This window comes from Lissotriton vulgaris, chromosome 3_1 (assembly GCF_964263255.1).
Source record: "Lissotriton vulgaris chromosome 3_1, aLisVul1.2, whole genome shotgun sequence".
NCBI lineage: Eukaryota > Metazoa > Chordata > Amphibia > Caudata > Salamandridae > Lissotriton > Lissotriton vulgaris.
The window spans coordinates 425,844,436-425,862,781 of record NC_141689.1 but is presented as its reverse complement, the minus strand read 5'-3'; the positions used below and the strand labels follow the sequence as shown (position 1 = coordinate 425,862,781).

General features: G+C 55.9%; 1 protein-coding gene across 4 annotated transcripts in view; it reads right to left on the bottom strand.

Annotated features, from left to right (window-relative positions):
• DDX4 (DEAD-box helicase 4) overlaps positions 1 to 18,346 on the bottom strand; it is a 1,777,277-nt gene that overhangs the window by 135,845 nt on the left and 1,623,086 nt on the right. For all 4 annotated transcript variants that reach the window (XM_086960639.1, XM_086960640.1, XM_086960641.1 and 1 more), the window contains one exon: positions 7,273 to 7,549. In XM_086960639.1, coding sequence (XP_086816765.1) covers positions 7,273 to 7,549 — 277 coding nt within the window. The remainder of the gene's footprint in view (positions 1 to 7,272; positions 7,550 to 18,346) is intronic.

Here is an 18,346-nt window from a genome sequence, read left to right as displayed (position 1 = left end):
CATTGTAACTTTACCTTTCCCGCCAGATTATTGGCATGCTTTATAAAGTTGCTTCCTGATAAACGGTACCCTCACCCTAGATTCCAGGAACTAGGTGTGATAAACAGTCTTAGACTGTCCTTTCGTGGGGACGCCCTGGTCCTTCATTTTGAAAATTCACTATCCCCCCAGTCCCCTATTAGTCTGTGTGGGGTCCTCCTTTTCTTTTTAACGACGTCAGTTCTTAGCCACAGCTTTTCAGCGCCAGAAGCGCAGAGCCATGACAAAAACCGACACTGGTGCCAAGAAACTAGGGGCCGGAAAGGGGATGACCTTAACCCTAAATATCGGTTCGCAGAACGGGGAGGATGGGTGGGTCGGTAAGGAATCTATCACTAACTAATGTCTCTTACAGATATATCGTTACACAAGTAGTAACTTGTGCATCTGAAAGAGACACATTAGCGATAGATTCCTTACCTTAGAATAGATACCCCAGCAATACCATCCCCGTGGTGGTGGGTCTGCGAAACAATATTCACACCAGAAAGTCCTGGAGAACGGAACGGCCGAAGTAGCCATCCCTCCGGACTTGACTGTCCAGGCAGTAGTGCCTCGCAAACGTGTGCAACGAGGCCCACGTAGCCGCCTGGCAAATGTCCTGCAAGGGCACACCTCGGCCCAAGGCAGTTGTAGTGGCCCCGCAGCCCAACAGGTGGTTCCTTCTTAGCCAAGGAGTAACACGCCTGGATGCACATGATAATCCATTGAGAAATGGTCCTCTTGTGCACCGCTTTCCCTTTCTTAGCGCCCGCGTACCCAACAAAGAGTTGATCATCCACCCAGAACTGGCGTGTGCGATCCAGATAGAACGAGAGTGCACGTTTTGGGTCCAGACGGTGGAGCCTCTCCTCCTCTCTCGAGGGGTGCGGAGGCGGAAAGAAGGTGGGCAATGTGATGGACTGCCCAATGTGGAAGGCCGTGACCACCTTAGGCAAGAAGGAGGGCCTAGTCCTCAAAACAACCTTGTCCGGATGGACTGAAAGGAAAGGAGGCTTACAAGAGAGAGCCTGGAGCTCACTCACTCTCCTGGCAGAGGTGATGGCTACCAGGAAGGCAGTCTTTAAAGAAAGAAGGCGAAGTGGACAGTTGTGAAGAGGCTCAAAGGGAGCGCACATCAGAAATGTCAGAACCAGGTTCAAGTCCCACTGGGGCATCACAAAGGGAACAGGAGGAAAAGTATGAGTGATGCCCTTCAGGAATCGATTTACGATAGGGGACTTGAACAAAGAGGGTTGGTCAGGCAGCCTCAGAAAGGCTGAAAGAGCCGAAAGATAGCCCTTGATAGTGCCCAGAGCAGAGACCTGCTGGGCAAGAGAAAGAAGGAAGAGAAGAATCTCAGAGAGAGGGGCATTGAGAGGATCCACAGCCTTTGCTGTGCACCATGCCACAAATCTGTTCCACCTGCAGGCGTATACCGTCTTAGTGGAGGGACGCCTGGCTGCCAGAATGATGTTGCAAACTTCAGGAGGCAAGTCAAATGGCCTCAACTGTCGCCGCTCAATCTCCATGCATGGAGGTGGAGACTGGACAGGTTCGGGTGGAGGACCGTCCCCTGCTGCTGCGACAGAAGGTCCTCCTGAAGAGGCAGACGAACCGGGGGATCGACTGACATACTGAGTAGCTCGGGATACCAGTACCTTCGTGCCCAGTCCGGAGCCACAAGGATGACTTGTGCCCGGTCGCGCTTGATCTTCTTCAGCACTCTGGGCAGAAGAGGTATAGGCAGAAAGGCGTACAACAGACCGCAGCTCCACTTGCGACGAAAAGCGTCTCCGAGCGAGTGCCGCCTTGGAAATTCCAACGCGCAGAACCAATGACATTGCGCGTTCTCTTCGGTGGCGAATAGATCTAACCAAGGCTCTCCCCATCGCAGAAAGAGGCCTTGCGCCACGTCAGAGTTCAGACGCCATTCGTGATCCATCGAGCACCGCCGGCTGAGTTCGTCCGCCCTGGCGTTCAGAGAACCTGCCAGGTGTTGAACCACCAGAGTCACGCCCTGATGTTCCAGCCATTGCCAGAGGCGCAGAGCCTCCTGGCATAGGGTCCACGACCCCACACCGCCCTGTTTGTTGCAGTACCACATGGCGGTGGTGTTGTCCGTGAACACCTGCACTGCACTCCCTCGGACAGACGGGAGGAATGCTTTCAGTGCCAGACAAATCGCCCGCAGCTCCAACAGATTGATATGGAGCCGGGACTCCGCCGGAGACCAGAGTCTTCTGATCTCCGCCTCTCCCAAGTGGCCACCCCAGCCCTGGAGGGACGCGTCCGTCACAACTACGTGCTCCGGTTGGGGAAGGGAGAGGGATCTGCCGTTGACCCAATCGCGGTCCGTGAGCCACCACGGCAGCTGTCTCGCAGTGCCCTCCGAGATCAGGACATGGTCGGAAATGTTGCCCCGGTGCTGGGCCCACATAAACTTCAGGTCCCACTGCAGAGCCTGCATCCGCCACCGTGCGTGATGCACCAGAAGGATGCAGGAGGCCATCAGCCCCAGGAGCCGCAGCGTCAACCTGACCGAAACCCGGGATAACGGCCTGAAGATCGGAATCAGGGCCTGTATATCCCGGACTCGCTGTTCGGGCGGGTAAACCCGAAACTGCGCCGAGTCGAGAACCGCTCCGATGAAAAGGAGCTTCTGAGAGGGGCACAGGTGTGACTTCGGCACATTGATGGAAAATCCCAGCCTGTGCAGGAGATCCGCCGTAGTCTGGAGGTGGTTGACGACTGCCTGGGGCGAGCCCGCCTTCAACAACCAGTCGTCTAGGTAGGGGAAGACTGAAACCCCTAACCTGCGCAGGTGAGCTGCGACCACCGCCATCACCTTCGTGAACACCCGTGGGGCGCTGGTAAGGCCGAAGGGGAGCACGGTAAACTGAAAGTGCTCGAGGCGTACCGTGAACCGCAGGTAACGCCGGTGGGCCGGCAGGACGGGGATGTGGAAATACGCATCCTGCAAGTCCAACGCTACCATCCAGTCTCCTGGGTCTAGGGCAGCCAAGACCTGAGCCAGTGTCAGCATTTTGAACTTCTCCTTCCGGAGGAAGCCGTTGACGTTCCTCAGGTCCAAGATAGGGCGCAGGCCCCCTTTGCCCTACTTGGGTACCAGAAAGTAGTGGGAGTAGCAACCACGTCCTACTTCTGGCCCAGGAACGCGCTCGATGGCCCCCTTGGCCAAGAGGGCCGAAACTTCCTCCTGCAGGAGCCGCAAGTGATCCCCCGATACGCGGTGGTGTTGCGGTGGCATGGCTTGAGGGGTCGTCTCGAAGGGGAGGGAGTAGCCCCGTCGGACGATCTGCAGCACCCACCTGTCCGAAGTGACTGCGCGCCAGTGAGAGTGGTGATGGCGAACCCTGCCTCCCACTGGCGTCACATGGGCCGAAAAGCACGGACTAGGAGGGTTTAGAGGCGGATGCTGCGGGAGCAGGTGTGGACTGGTTCCGCCTGTTTCACCGACCACCTCCACGGCGGTTTCCACGGCCGCCGCCGCGCTGAACGACAGTTTGCGGCGATTCGCTGGCGGCACGTGTGGGGGCGCCCCTTCCCTGGCCACGAAAGGGGCGAAAGGCACTCACTTGCTGGCGCGGGGCCGAGAGGCCTAAGGACTTGGCCGTAGCCCTGGAGTCCTTAAAGCGCTCAAGCGCGTGATCTGCCTTGTCGCCAAAGAGGCGACGGCCATCGAACGGCATGTCCATGAGTGTATTTTGGACGTCTGCCGAGAAGTTGGCGGATCTCAGCCAGGCGTGGCGTCGTATCGCCACCGTCGTAGCCATCGCTCTGCCCAGCGAGTCAGTAGTATCCAATCCGGACCTGATATTATACTTCGCTGCGTCCCGGCCCTCCAGTAGGGCTTGGCCGAGTTTGGCCCGTACCTCCAACGGACACTCTGGCAGCACTTCCGCCACCGTTTCCCACAGAGAGTGGGTGTAACGGCCCAAGAGGCATGCGGTGTTGGAAGACCGCAGTCCCAAGCTAAGGGACGAGAACACCTTTTTGCCATAGGCCTCGTACCTCTTGGATTCCCGATCGGGAGGAGCCGTCGGGAAGGCGGTCTGGGAGTTAGAGGCCTGGATAACCAGACTCTCGGGGTGGGTGGACAGGAAACATGGGTCGCCCGGGGCCGGGCGGTGGCGTCTGGCCACGTTCCTATCTACAGGCGAGCCTGTAGCGGGCCTGGACCAAGTGCCCATAAGAACGTCTGTCAAGGACTCATTAAACGGCAGCAGAGGCTCCGTGGAGCATGACTGCGGCTTAAGGACCTCAGTGAGGAGGTTAGTCTTCACGGCCGCGACGGGGAGCTCAAGGCCCAAGGCCTTAGCAGCCCTCATCAGCACCACACTGTAAGTAGCGCCCTCCTCCGAAGCCACGGTAGGAGGAGAGACGAATCCAGTGTCTGGAGAGGTGTCCAGGCCACTGGCCTCCCCAAGGTCTCCTGTCCAGTCCATGGAAGACTGACATTCCCTTGTCAGAGGGTCCTCAGACCCCTCCCAATCCTCCTCGTCCCCCATCTCCTGGGATTCAGGGTCATAAGCAAATGGGGTGGGTTCATAGAATTGAAATTCTCCGCACGGCGTCGAGAGCGGCGTCGGTAGACGTCGTCCCGACGTCGGAACCCAGTGAGAGGGGACACCATACGGACCGACCCCGGGGGGGGGGGGGGGGGGGGGGGGGGGGGGGTTCGTAAGGTCCACCGTGAACGGTCCATCGCCCGACGAGGGTCCAGCGGCATCCTGCGGCGCCGGGCCCGAAGGCACCGACGACGCCGGGGCCGCTGCATCCTGCGGCGCCGGGCCCGTGGGCACCGGCGGCGTCGGGATCGTGGGGCCCTGCGGTGCCGGGCCCTAAGGCGCCGGCGGCGTCGAGGCCGAAGCACCCAACGGCGTCGAGGTCGTAGCCCCCGACCCACTAGGGCCCCCAGACGGGTTCACTGGGCCCGAAGGCGCAGTGGAACCCGTCGAAGAAGAAAGGGACCTCATGGCCATGAGGAAACGCTCGATCTCCTCCGGCGTCGCGTTCAGCCCAGGGACCAGGGGCTATGGGGCCGGACGCGGCGCCCGCGACTCCCGAGGAGCCGCGTGGGCGGTGCCACCCGAACCCCCGGTCGCATCGCGCTAGCGTCGGGGGGAGTCGGAAGAGCGATGATGTCTCTTCGACTTCTTATGCTTCTTACCTGACGACTTCGACCCGGAGGAGTGGCGCCGACTCCCAGAGCTGTGACGGCTCCGTCCCCGCGACCTGTCCCTCGACCTCCCGTGGGACGGGGACCGGGACCTCACACGGCGCGGGGCCGACTGGCGGATTTCGAGTCGCCTGCGGGACCGCTCCCGCCTGGCCTTCCTCCAAAGGGCCCGACAGTCGGGGCAGGCCTCGTCGTCATGGTCGACGCCCAAACACAGCAGGCACAGGCGGTGGGGATCCGTAACCGACATGGTACGGTCGCACTCCTCGCAATGCTTGAATCCGGGCATCCCTAACGGCAGCGTCGGAGTCGTAAAGACTTCGAAAAGGATCAAAAAATCTCAAAAACTTAGTCAAAAATGGACTAGAGTACTGCTCTTTCCAGATCTGCGCTGGCTGGCGCGGAAAAAAGAAGAACTGACGTCAGCACGCGGAGGCGGCGTCTAAGTACTCCGACGACGTCATCACGGCGCCCACGACGGACGCGGAGCCGCAGACGACGCCTACCGACGCGCAAGGGTACCGCTACGCAAAACTTTCCGGATCCAGTCTGAGGCCTGGGGATATTCTAAGGTAAGGAATCTATCACTAACGTGTCTCTTTCAGATCACTTGTTACAGCTCGGGTGTGAAATGTTCAAGGGTAGCAACGAGCAAAGTTCTCCATTTATGGGAAACAACCTAACATTACTGCTCATGAGCACGTCTAGGCTCAGTGTTATAACTTTGATAGTACAACATGTACATACATCAAAGCCCCCCTGTCTGAACGCAGGCGTTCATGTTTTATACATTTTTTCAAATCGTGCTAGCAAGATGAATTTGCAAATGCAAGTTTTACAAGTCTGTACCGAAGGCTGAAGGTGTTTAGGACTGGTGCGGATGTTGAAGCGAAAGCCGCATCCTCATTGGAGGCAGATGCAACACACGGTTGTCCATCATGGCGGTTCCGCGTACATAACGTACTCATTAAGCTACGCATTTGCTTCCGGTTCAGTCGCGCTCTGGCAGGCCGCACGCCTTCCGGAGGTCGGTAAACAGAGTGATGCTAATCCCATCTGCTCGAGCCGGGTTATCCAAGGCGACATTAGTCACCTGGAGCAGGGCTCTGGCAGATGAGCAGGGTTTACAGATCTCAGAATGATGGAAATCTATGCAAGCAAGTCCTTTCGGTATAGAACGTATGGCCCTCACATCCAGAGAACCAAGAGGGCGGGATTACGAGTTTCTGAAGCTTTGTTAATAAGGGGAGGGGGCGGAGCGGCGAGAGAAAGGAGAGACAGCAAGTGAAGACAAGTCATTTCGGTATCGAACGTATGGCCCTCACATCCAGAGAACCAAGAGAGCGGGATTACGAGTTTCTCAAGCTTCGTTAATAAGGGGAGGGGGCGGAGCGGTGAGAGAAAGGAGAGACAGCAAGTGAAGACAAGACGGAGGGAAGGCAGAGAAGGGGAGGGGGGAGGAGAAATGCGACACGGCGGGCAGGGGAGGGGGCGGAGCGGGGGTGTGGGAGGAGTGCGGCTGAGGAAACAGACGGCGATTTGGTGCTGTGCACGCGCATTTTAGGCGCATTGACCTAAAACCGCACGGGCACAGCACCAAATCGCCAGCTGGGTAAAGTTTGTTTAAAGCCCTATAGTCTCGCTCTGCTCAATGCGCATGCGCATTGAGAGGCGAGACCTAAAAACTGATGAGAACTCAAAATGAGTGATCTAGGTGCAGAAATAAACAGAGCTTACGCTAGCACCTAACGGAGTGAATAAGGTAGGCCCAGTATTGTCATTTCTTGGATGGGCGGAGTAACAAGCCATTGCATGTGCTATCATATTGCACTGGAGAGCTATTGCGGTGGACAATTTTTTGAATCAAGAGTGGCACTTAGGGAGCATTAAGACAAAAAATCAGTGGAAAGAAATATTCATTAAAATTCTAATTTTTAGATGGCCAGGGATTCGTGCACAAAAGGATAAATACAACTACTGACACCAAATTTGGTGTCCAATACCATAAATCTATAACAGAAACATTATATGAAGGATGCATAAAAACTTACATCTGACAACACCTTCACCAAGGAGCGTGCTACAGTGCGGTCTTCATTATCCTCCGAGTCAAAGAATGTAATTGCTTTTCCGACATTTCCACAACGACCAGTGCGTCCAATTCTATGAACATATTCTTCAATGTTGTCAGAAAGGTCATAAATAATTACATGCTGTATATTTTCAATATCTAGGCCTCTGGCAGCCACATTAGTAGCAACAAGAACATTGCACTTTCCAAAACGAAAATCAGCAAGTGCTTCTTCCCTCTCTTTCTGTAGCCGATCGCTGCAAATAAAGAGTTGGTAAAGCAAGATTACAATAATTTAAAATAAACAGCTCAACATCATTGGAATTAGCATGGAAGAATATGCGCTTAACTATTACGACTAAATGCCACTATTTTGATGAGTAAACAAAGCTCTGATAAACTAATCGGACACGTTACTTACCTTCAGTAAAGCCTTATCTAGTAGGGAGAGGATCTAGCCACAGATTCCTTAACCAGACGCCAGACTGGATCCGGAAATGTTTTGAGCAGTACCTCTGTGCATCGGCAGACGGCATCAAGCGACTCTGTAGAGACATCGTTCCCCCGAATGGGACGTCAACGGAGTCCATATAATCCCTCCCTCAACGTGTTGATGTTAGTTTCTAGTGTGACTATTTTCATGCCAACAACACAGAGTCATTTAGAGAAACTGTCTCCGGAAAGTGTGCCAAAAAGGAAAAAACATTGCATCAACATGTACAGATTTTAAGAAATGTAGTAGTATGCAAAGAGGAGATCTTATAGACACCAGGGTCCTCAGTTTGCAGAGCAGGCGGTTGGCTGGGTCGATACGGAATCTGCGGCTAGATTCCATTCCTACCACAAAAGACGTTATCGAAGGTAAGCAAATTGTCAGTCTCATTGACACCTAGCCACAGATTCCTTATCTTAGAATCAGATACCCAAGCAATACCATCCTTGGAGGAGGGGCTGCAAACTGACTGTACCAAAGATCCCCAAATAGGAGAAGCTGGTCGAAAGGATAGAAAGGGATCAGACTATCCGAAAATGAAAGGTTAAGCAGGATTCTCTCTAAAAGGACTGATCTTCAAGAAGTACTAAGGACTTGGCGGTAGCCCGTGAGTCCTTAGTATAGTCCAACACACTGTCTTGCCTTGTCGCCAAAAAGGCGAGTGCCATCAAAGGGCATGTCCATCAGAGTGTTCTGGACATCCCCAGAAAAGTTATCTTTGGCCAGGCGTGTCGGCCTAGCGCCACTGTCGTGGAAACCGGCCTGCCCAGGGAGTTGATTCAGAAAAGGGGGTGGTGATGAACAGAGTGTCTGAATTAAGCAGACCACTCTTACCCAGTATAAAGATCAGGGCTTGATCCATCACCGTTTTTCAGCTCACTGCATCATCCCAGCTCAGAACTTGGCTATATGCAAATTAGTCTGACCCTGGCCCAGTGAATCATGGGAACAGGGCAGACCAAACTACCAAGCCAATTCTTATACTGGGAAGGAAACAAGCTACCGGGGACCGGTTTCTGGCATTTCAGCCGTCTTTGGCCCGGCTTGCTTGAATCCTGATGGTGCAATGAGCTAGGGACTCACATCTGAGTATACCCTTCCACGCTTATGGTGGACAAAAATGATTCAGAAAAGGGGGTGGTGATGAACAGAGTGTCTGAATTAAGCAGACCACTCTTACCCAGTCCAAAGATCAGGGCTTGACCCATCACCGTTTTTCAGCTCACTGCATCATCCCAGCTCAGAACTTGGCTATATGCAAATTAGTCTGACCCTGGCCCAGTGAATCATGGGAACAGGGCAGACCAAACTACCAAGCCAATTCTTATACCGGGAAGGAAACAAGCTACCGGGGACCGGTTTCTGGCATTTCAGCCGTCTTCGGCCCGGCTTGCTTGAATCCTGATGGTGCAATGAGCTAGGGACTCACATCTGAGTATACCCTTCCACGCTTATGGTGGACAAAAATGATTCAGAAAAGGGGGTGGTGATGAACAGAGTGTCTGAATTAAGCAGACCACTCTTACCCAGTCCAAAGATCAGGGCTTGATCCATCACCGTTTTTCAGCTCACTGCATCATCCCAGCTCAGAACTTGGATATATGCAAATTAGTCTGACCCTGGCCCAGTGAATCATGGGAACAGGGCAGACCAAACTACCAAGCCAATTCTTATACTGGGAAGGAAACAAGCTACCGGGGACCGGTTTCTGGCATTTCAGCCTTCTTCGGCCCGGGGAGTTGGCGGTGTCAAGGCCACAACGAGTTGTGAACTTGGCTGCGTCTCTCCCCTCAGAAATAGCTTGGGAGAGCACTGTCCGGGCCTCCTCAAGACACCGAGGCAGCACTTGCGCAACAGTGTCCTACACAGAATGGGAATAACGGCTCAAGAGGCATGCAGTGTTCACAGGCCGCAGCCCTGAACTGGCAGAAGTAAACAGTTTCTTCCCAAACTGTTCTGGTTTCTTGGATTCCCTGTCGCACAAGTTACTAATTGTCTAACGATATATCTGTAAGAGACCTTAGTTAGTGATAGATTCCTTACCTTAGAATATCCCCAGGCATCAGACTGGATCCGGAAAGTTTTGCTTAGTAGTACCCCTCCGCGTCAGTGGGTGGCGTCCTGCGGCTCCGCGTCAGTCGGTGGCGATGTATGCGCCGAGATGACGTCACGGAGAATACTTAATCGCCACCCATGCGAGCTGACGTCAGTTCTGTACATGACCTTCCGTGCCAGGAACGTAGAGCCATGCAAGATACTGACCATTAGTGCATAAAACTAGGGCCCTAAAAGGGGATGAGCTTAACCCTAGTAATCAGTTCACATAACTGGGAGGATGGGTGGGGCGGTAAGGAATCTATCACCAACTAATGTCTCTCGCAGATATATAACGTTACACAAGTAGTAACTTGTGCATCTGAAAGACACGTTAGTGATAGATTCCTTATCTTAGAATAGATACCCCAGCAATACCAACCCCAGTGGAGGGTCTGCAAACAATATTACACCAGGAAGTCCCGGAAAACAGAACGGCCAAAGAAGGTCTCTCCGGACTTGACTGTCAAGGCAGTAGTGCTTGGTAAACATGTGCAACGAGGCCCACGTAGCTGCCTGACAAGTGTCCTGCAAGGAAACACCGCGTCCTAAGGCAGTAGAGGCTGCAGTTGCCCTGGCCGAATGGGCAAACAGCCCCACAGGAGGCTCCTTTTTGGCCAAGGAGTAACATGCTTTGATGCTCAGAACGACCCATTGAAAAATGGTCCGTTCTTGCGCCGCCCAACTTTTTTTGGCGCCCACGTAGCCAACAGAGAGCCGATCATCCACCCGGAACTGTTGTGTACGCTGCAGATAAAAAGCAAGCACACGTTTTGGGTCTAGACGGTGGAACCTCTCCTCTTCTCTGGAAGGATGCAGAGGCGGAAAGAAGTTGGGCAAAGTGATGGTCTGCCCGATGAGGAAGGGCGTGACAACCTTTGGCAAGAAAGAAGGACGGGGTCTTAGAACCACCTTGTCTGGATCAACTGAAAGGAAAGGAGGTTTGGAAGAAAGAGCCTGGAGCTCACTCACTCTTCTGGCAGAGGTGATAGCTACCAGGAAGGCCGTCTTTAAGCTGAGAAGACGTAAGGGACAGGTCTGAATGGGATCAAAGGGAGCGCACATCAGGTAATTCAAGACAAGATTTAAGTCCCACTGAGGCATTATGAAAGGCACAAGAGGGAACCTGTGCGTAATGCCTTTGAGGAAATGGGTAACAACCGGGGACTTAAAAAGAGAAGGCTGATCAGGAAGCCTCAGAAAGGCGGAGATAGCAGAAAGATAACCTTTGATACCTGCTGGACCAAAGACAGAAGAAACAGAACAACCCCAGAAAGGGGCAGAAAGGGGATCCACAGCTTTTGCTGAGCACCATGCCACAAATTCGTTCCATCGGCAGGCATATACCGTTTTAGTGGAGGGACGTATGACTGCCAGAATGACATTACAGACTTCGGGAGGAAGGTCGAAAGCCATCAACTGTCGCCACTCATTCACCACGCATGGAGGTGGAAGCTGGACAGGTTCGGGTGAAGGACCGTCCCTGCTGCTGCAACAGAAGATCCTCCTGAAGAGGGAGACAGATCGGGGGATCAATGCTCATACTGAGTAGCTCGGGATACCATACTCTTCGAGCCCAGTACAGAGACACAGGAATGACTTGGGCCCAGTCGTGCCTGATCTTCTTCAGCACTCTAGGCAGAAGTGGTATAGGCGGAAAGGCGTACAACAGACCACAGCTCCACTTGAGACGAAAATCGTCTCAGAGCAAGTGCCGCCTTGGAAATTCCAACGCGCAGAACTGATGACATTGTGCGAATTGATCTAACCAGGGCTCTCCCCACTGCAGAAAGAGACCTTGCACCACGCCAGAGTTCAGACGCCATTCGTGATCCATCATGCACCGGCGGCTGAGTTTGTCCGTCCTGGCGTTCAGAGAACCAGCCAGGTGTTTAATCAAAAAAGGTGATGCCTAAATGTTCCAGCCATGTCCAGAGGTGCAGAGCCTCCTGACATAGGGTCCAGGACGCCACCCTGCCCTGTATGTGTCAATTTCACATGGCGGTGGTGTTGTCCGTGAACACCTGCACCACACATCCCCGGACAGAGGGAAGGAATGTCTTCAGTGCAAGTCGGATCGCCTGAAGCTCCAAAAGGTTGATATGGAGCCGGGACTCCCCCGGAGACCAGAGGCCTCTGATCTCCACCTCTCCCAAGTGGCCTCCCTATCCCAGGAGAGACGCATCTGTCACCACTGTGTTTTCCGGTTGGGGAAGGGAGAGGGATCTGCCACTGACCCAATCGCGATTGTCGTGCAGTGCCCTCCGAGATCTGAATATGATCAGACAGGTTGCCCTGATGCTGCACTCACTGGAACTTCAGGTCCCACTGCAGAGCTCTTGTATGCCATCTGGCATGTTGAACTAGCAGGATGCAGGAGGCCATCAGGCCCAGGAGCCGGAGGGTCATCCTGACAAACCCTGGAGAAAGGCTGAAAGATCGGAATCATAGCCTGAATATCCCAGACTCGCTGCTCGGTAGGATAGACCCGAAACCGCGTCTAATCCAGAACCGCTCCAAAGAAGGGGAGCTTGTGAGAGGGACTCAGGTGAAACTTCGGCACGGTGATGGAGAACCCCAGCAAATGCAGGAGGTTGGCTGTAGTCTGAAGGTGGGTGACAACTGCCTGGGGCGAGCCCGCCTTCAACAACCAGTCGTCAAAGTAGGGTAAGACTGACATCCCACACCTGCGCAGGTGAGCTGTGACCACCGCTATCACTTCATGAACCCCGGAGGGGCGCTGGTAAGGCCAAAGGGGAGGACGGCAAACTGAAAATGCTCCTGGCCGACCGTGAACTGCAGGGAAAGCCGGAGGGATGGCAGGACAGGGATGTGAAAATATGCGTCCTGCAAGTCCAACGCTACCATCCAGTCTCCTGGGTCGAGGGCAGCCAAGACCTGAGCCAGAGTAAACATCTTAAACTTCTCCTTCCGGAGGAAGTGATTGACGTTCCTGAGGTCCGAAATGGGGCGTAGGCCTACCCTTGTCCTTCTTTGGGACCAGAAAGTAGTGGGAATACCTACCACGTCCTACGCACAAGTTACTACATGTGTAACGATATATCTGTAAGAGACATTAGTTAGTGATAGATTCCTTACCTTAGAATATCCCCAGGCGTCAGACTGGATCCGGAAATTTTTGCGTAGCAATACCCCTGCGCGCTGGTAGGCGTCGTCTGCGGCTCCGCGTCCGTCGTCGGCGTCGTGAGCGCCGGGATGACGTCATCGGAGTATATAGACGGCGCCCATGCGCGCTGACGTCAGTTCTGATAACACAGCTTTTCCGCGCCAGATACGCAGAGCCATGATAGAACTAACACTGGTGCCATGAAACTAGGGCCCTGAAAGGGGATGACCTTAACCCTAAATATCGGTTCGCAGAACGGGGAGGATGGGAGGGCGGTAAGGAATCTATCACTAACTAATGTCTCTTACAGATATATCGTTACACAAGTAGTAACTTGTGCATCTGAAAGAGACACGTTAGTGATAGATTCCTTACCTTAGAATAGATACCCCAGCAATACCAACCCCGGTGGTGGGTCTGCGAACCAATATCACACCAGAAAGTCCTGGAGGACGGAACGGCCAAAGAAGCCATCCCTCCGGACTTGACTGTCCAGGCAGTAGTGTCTCGCGAACGTGTGCAGCGAGGCCCACGTGGCTGCCTGACAGATGTCCTGCAGGGGGACACCGCGGCCCAGGGCAGTTGTCGTTGCCGTGGCCCGAGTGGAGTGAGCCCGCAATCCAGCCGGGGGCTCCTTCCTCGCCATGGAGTAGCATGCTTGGATGCACAAGATGATCCACCTGGAGATGGACCTCTTGTGTACAGCCTTTCCCTTCTTCGCGCCCACGTAACCAACGAAGAGTTGGTCATCCACCCGGAATCGGCGAGTGCGGTCTAGGTAGTAGGAGAGCGCACGTTTTGGATCCAGACGGTGGAGCCTCTCCTCCTCTTTCGAGGGATGCGGAGGCGGAAAGAAGGTGGGCAAGGTGATGGACTGCCCGATGTGGAAGGCCGTGACAACCTTGGGCAGAAAGGAAGGCCGTGTACGCAACACCACCTTATCAGGATGAACAGACAGGAAAGGTGGAGAAGAAGAAAGAGCCCGGAGCTCACTCACCCTCCTGGCAGAGGTGATGGCAACCAGGAAGGCCGTCTTCAGAGTAAGGAGACGAAGAGGACAGTTATGAAGTGGCTCAAAGGGAGCACACATCAGATAGGTGAGAACAAGATTCAAGTCCCACTGGGGCATCACGAAGGGAACAGGAGGGAACATGTGCGTGATGCCCTTCAGAAATCTACTCACTATAGGGGACTTGAACAAGGAAGGCTGATCTGGTAGCCTCAAGAAGGCTGAAAGAGCAGAAAGGTACCCTTTAAGAGTGCCCAGAGCAGAGCCCTGCTGGGCAAGGGAAAGAAGAAAGAGCAGCACTTCCGAAAGGGGTGCAGAGAGGGGATCCACAGCCTTTGCTGCGCACCATGCCACAAATCTATTCCACCGGCAGGCGTATACCGACTTCGTGGAGGGACGCCTGGCTGCCAGAATGATGTCACAGACTTCGGGAGGCAAGTCAAATGGCCTCAACTGCCGCCGCTCAATCTCCAAGCTTGTAGGTGGAGACTGGACAGGTTTGGGTGCAGGACCGTCCCCTGCTGCTGCGACAGAAGGTCCTCCCGAAGAGGCAGACGAATCGGGGGATCGACTGACATGCTGAGTAGCTCGGGATACCAGTATCTTCGTGCCCAGTCCGGAGCCACAAGGACGACCTGGGCCCGGTCGCGCCTGATCTTCTTCAGCACTCTGGGCAGAAGTGGTATAGGCGGAAAGGCGTACAACAGGCCGCAGCTCCACTCGCGACGAAAAGCGTCTCCGAGCGAGTGCCGCCTTGGAAACTCCAACGCGCAGAACTGCTGACATTGCGCGTTCTCTTCTGTGGCGAATAGATCTAACCAAGGCTCTCCCCACTGTCGAAAGAGACCTTGCGCCACGTCCGAGTTCAGACGCCATTCGTGATCCATCATGCACCGGCGGCTGAGTTCGTCCGCCCTGGCATTCAGAGAACCTGCCAGGTGTTGAACCACCAGAGTCACGCCCTGATGTTCCAGCCACTGCCAGAGGCGCAGAGCCTCCTGGCAAAGGGTCCACGACCCCACACCGCCCTGTTTGTTGCAGTACCACATGGCGGTGGTGTTGTCGGTGAACACTTGCACCACGCTCCCCCTGACAGAGGGGAGGAATGCCTTCAGTGCAAGACGAATCGCCCGCAGCTCCAGAAGGTTGATGTGGAGCCGGGACTCCGCCGGAGACCAGAGGCCTCTGATCTCCGCCTCTCCCATGTGGCCTCCCAAGCCCTGGAGGGACGCGTCCGTCACAACTACGTGCTCCGGCTGGGGTAGGGAGAGGGGTCTGCCACTGACCCAGTCGCGGTCCGTGAGCCACCACTGCAGTTGCTTCGCAGTGCCCTCCGAGATCAGGACATGATCGGACAGGTTGCCCTGATGCTGGGCCCACTGAAACTTCAGGTCCCACTGCAGAGCCCGCATCCGCCACCTGGCGTGACGCACCAGAAGGATGCAGGAGGCCATCAGTCCCAGAAGCCGCAGCGTCAACCTGACCGAGACCCGGGATAACGGCCTGAAGACAGGAATCAGAGCCTGAATATCCCGAACCCGCTGCTCGGGTGGGTAAACCCGAAACTGCGCCGAGTCGAGAACCGCTCCGATGAAAAGGAGCTTCTGAGAGGGACACAGGTGCGACTTCGGCACATTGATGGAAAACCCCAGCAAGTGCAGGAGGTCGGCCGTAGTCTGGAGGTGGGTGACGACTGTCTGGGGCGAGCCCGCCTTCAACAACCAGTCGTCGAGGTAGGGGAAGACTGACACCCCTTGCCTGCGCAGATGGGCTGCGACCACCGCCATCACCTTCGTGAACACCTGTGGGGCGCTGGTAAGGCCGAAGGGGAGCACGGTAAACTGAAAGTGCTCCAGGCCTACCGTGAACCGCAGGTAACGCCGGTGGGCCGGCAGGACGGGGATGTGGAAATAGGCGTCCTGCAAGTCCAACGCTACCATCCAGTCTCCTGGGTCCAGGGCAGCCAGGACCTGAGCCAAAGTGAGCATCTTGAACTTCTCCGTCCGGAGGAAGCCGTTGACGTTCCGCAGATCCAAGATAGGGCGTAGGCCCCCTTTGCCCTTCTTGGGTACCAGAAAGTAGTGGGAATAACAGCCACGTCCTACTTCTGGCCCAGGAACGAGCTCGATGGCCCTCTTGGCCAAGAGGGCCGAAACCTCCTCTTGCAGAAGTTGCAAGTGATCCCCCGACACACGGTGGTATTGAGGTGGCATGGATGGAGGGGAAGACTCGAAGGGGAGGGAGAAACCCCTTCGGACAATTTGCAGCACCCACCTGTCCGAAGTGACTGTATGCCAGTGGGAGAGGTGATGGCGAACCCTGCCTCCCACAGGCGTCACATGGGCCTGAAAACTCGGACTAGGAAGGTTTTGAGGCGGGGGCTGCTGAGGGAGGTGTGGACTGGCCTCGCCGCTGGCCCCGACCACCGCCACGGCGGTTCCCACGGCCACCACCGCGTTGCTGAACATTCTGCGGCGCGTGGCTGACGGTCCGTGGTGGGGCGCCCCTTCCGTGGCCACGAAAGGAGCGAAAGGCACCCGATTGCTGGCGTGGGGCCGTAAGGCCCAAGGACTTGGCCGTGGCCCTGGAGTCCTTAAAACGTTCCAGCGCATGGTCTGCCTTGTCGCCGAAGAGGCGACGGCCATCAAACGGCATGTCCAGGAGAGTGGCCTGGACATCGGCCGAGAAATTGGCGGACCTCAACCAGGCGTGGCGTCGAACCGCCACCGTCGTTGCCATCGCCCTGCCCAGTGAGTCTGTGGTATCCAGCCCACACCGGATAGAAAAGCGTGCCGCATCTCGGCCGTCCGCAAGGGTTTGGCTGAGTTTAGCCCTGACCTCCTCAGGGCATTGTGGCAGCACCTCCGCAACCGTGTCCCACAGAGTGTGGGTGTAGCGGCCCAAGAGACAGTTGGTGTTCACTGACCGGAGCCCTAGGCTCACAGACGAGAAGACCTTCTTCCCGAACTGCTCATATCTCTTGGATTCCCTGTCGGGCGGGGCCGACGGGAATGCGGTCTGGGAGTTGGAGGCCTGGATGACCAGGCTCTCGGGGGTGGGGTGGGTGGACAAAAAGCAAGGGTTGCCCGGTGCCGGGCGGTAGCGTCTGGCCACGTTCCTATCCACAGGGGGACCTGTGGCTGGCTTGGACCAAGTGCCCAGCAGAACGTCACACAAGGCCTCATTGAACGGCAGAAGGGGCTCCGCGGAGCCGGACTGCTGTTTGAGGACCTCAGTGAGGAGATTAGTCCTCACGGCCGCGACGGGGAGCTCAAGGTTTAGGGCCTTAGCTGCCTTCGGCAACACTACACTGTAAGCAGAACCCGCCTCCGAAGCCACAGTCGGGGGCGACGTAAATCCAGTGTCTGGCGAGGTGTCAATACCACTGGCCTCCCCAAGCTCATATGTCCAGTCCTGATGAGACTGGCAATCACGTGCCAGAGGGTCCTCGGACCCCTCCCATTGCTCCTCGTCACCCGGCTCCTGGAGACCAGGATTAACAGCCAGGGCCTCCTCGTGGAGATAGAACTCTCCGAAGGCCGACGGAATCGGCGCCCAGCGGCGCCCCTCCGACACCTGAGTAGGACCGTATGAAGCATTGGGGTCGGCAACCACTTCGGCTGCCGGGGACGACACCTGAAGGGACGTCGCCGGCGAGGTCGTAAGGTCGACCGGCGAGGTCCCGGATCCGGAGCCGGATCCAGCGAGGTCGCGCGGCGCCGGGACCGAAGTCGCCAGCGGCGCCGGGGCCGAAGCACCCGACGTCGTCGGGGCCGAAGCGCCCGACCCGGAAGGACCTCCAGACGGAGCCGATCGACCCGAAGGCGCCACGGGAACCGACTGAGGAGGGAGGGCCCTCATGGCCATGAGGTACCTCTCGACCTCCTCCTGCGACGCGCCGTGCCCAGGGACCCGAAGGTGTGGGGCAGGCGGCGACGCTTGCGACTCCCGCGGAGCCGCGTGGGCGGTGTCGCCCGAATCCCCGGTCGCATCGTGAGAGCGACGGGGCGGGTCGGAGGACCGATGGTGTCGCTCCGACCTCTCATGCCTCTTACCTGAGGACTTGGAACCAGACGATCGGTGTCCACTCCCGGAACGTCGATGACTCCGACCTCGCTGTAGGAGAGTAGGGTCTGCAATCCTATGATCACCCAGATTTTTTGCTTTTGTTTCACTGGTTTACGACTTTCTCTGGCTGTGGGCCTGCCAATCAGACCCACAGCCTGGCTGTTCTCTTTCTAAATTACCTCATGTACCCTAGGTGCATCTACCAATTGGTACTGGGCCACCTTATCAGACCCTGTAACTCAGGGCATAGGTGTACCCAGGGC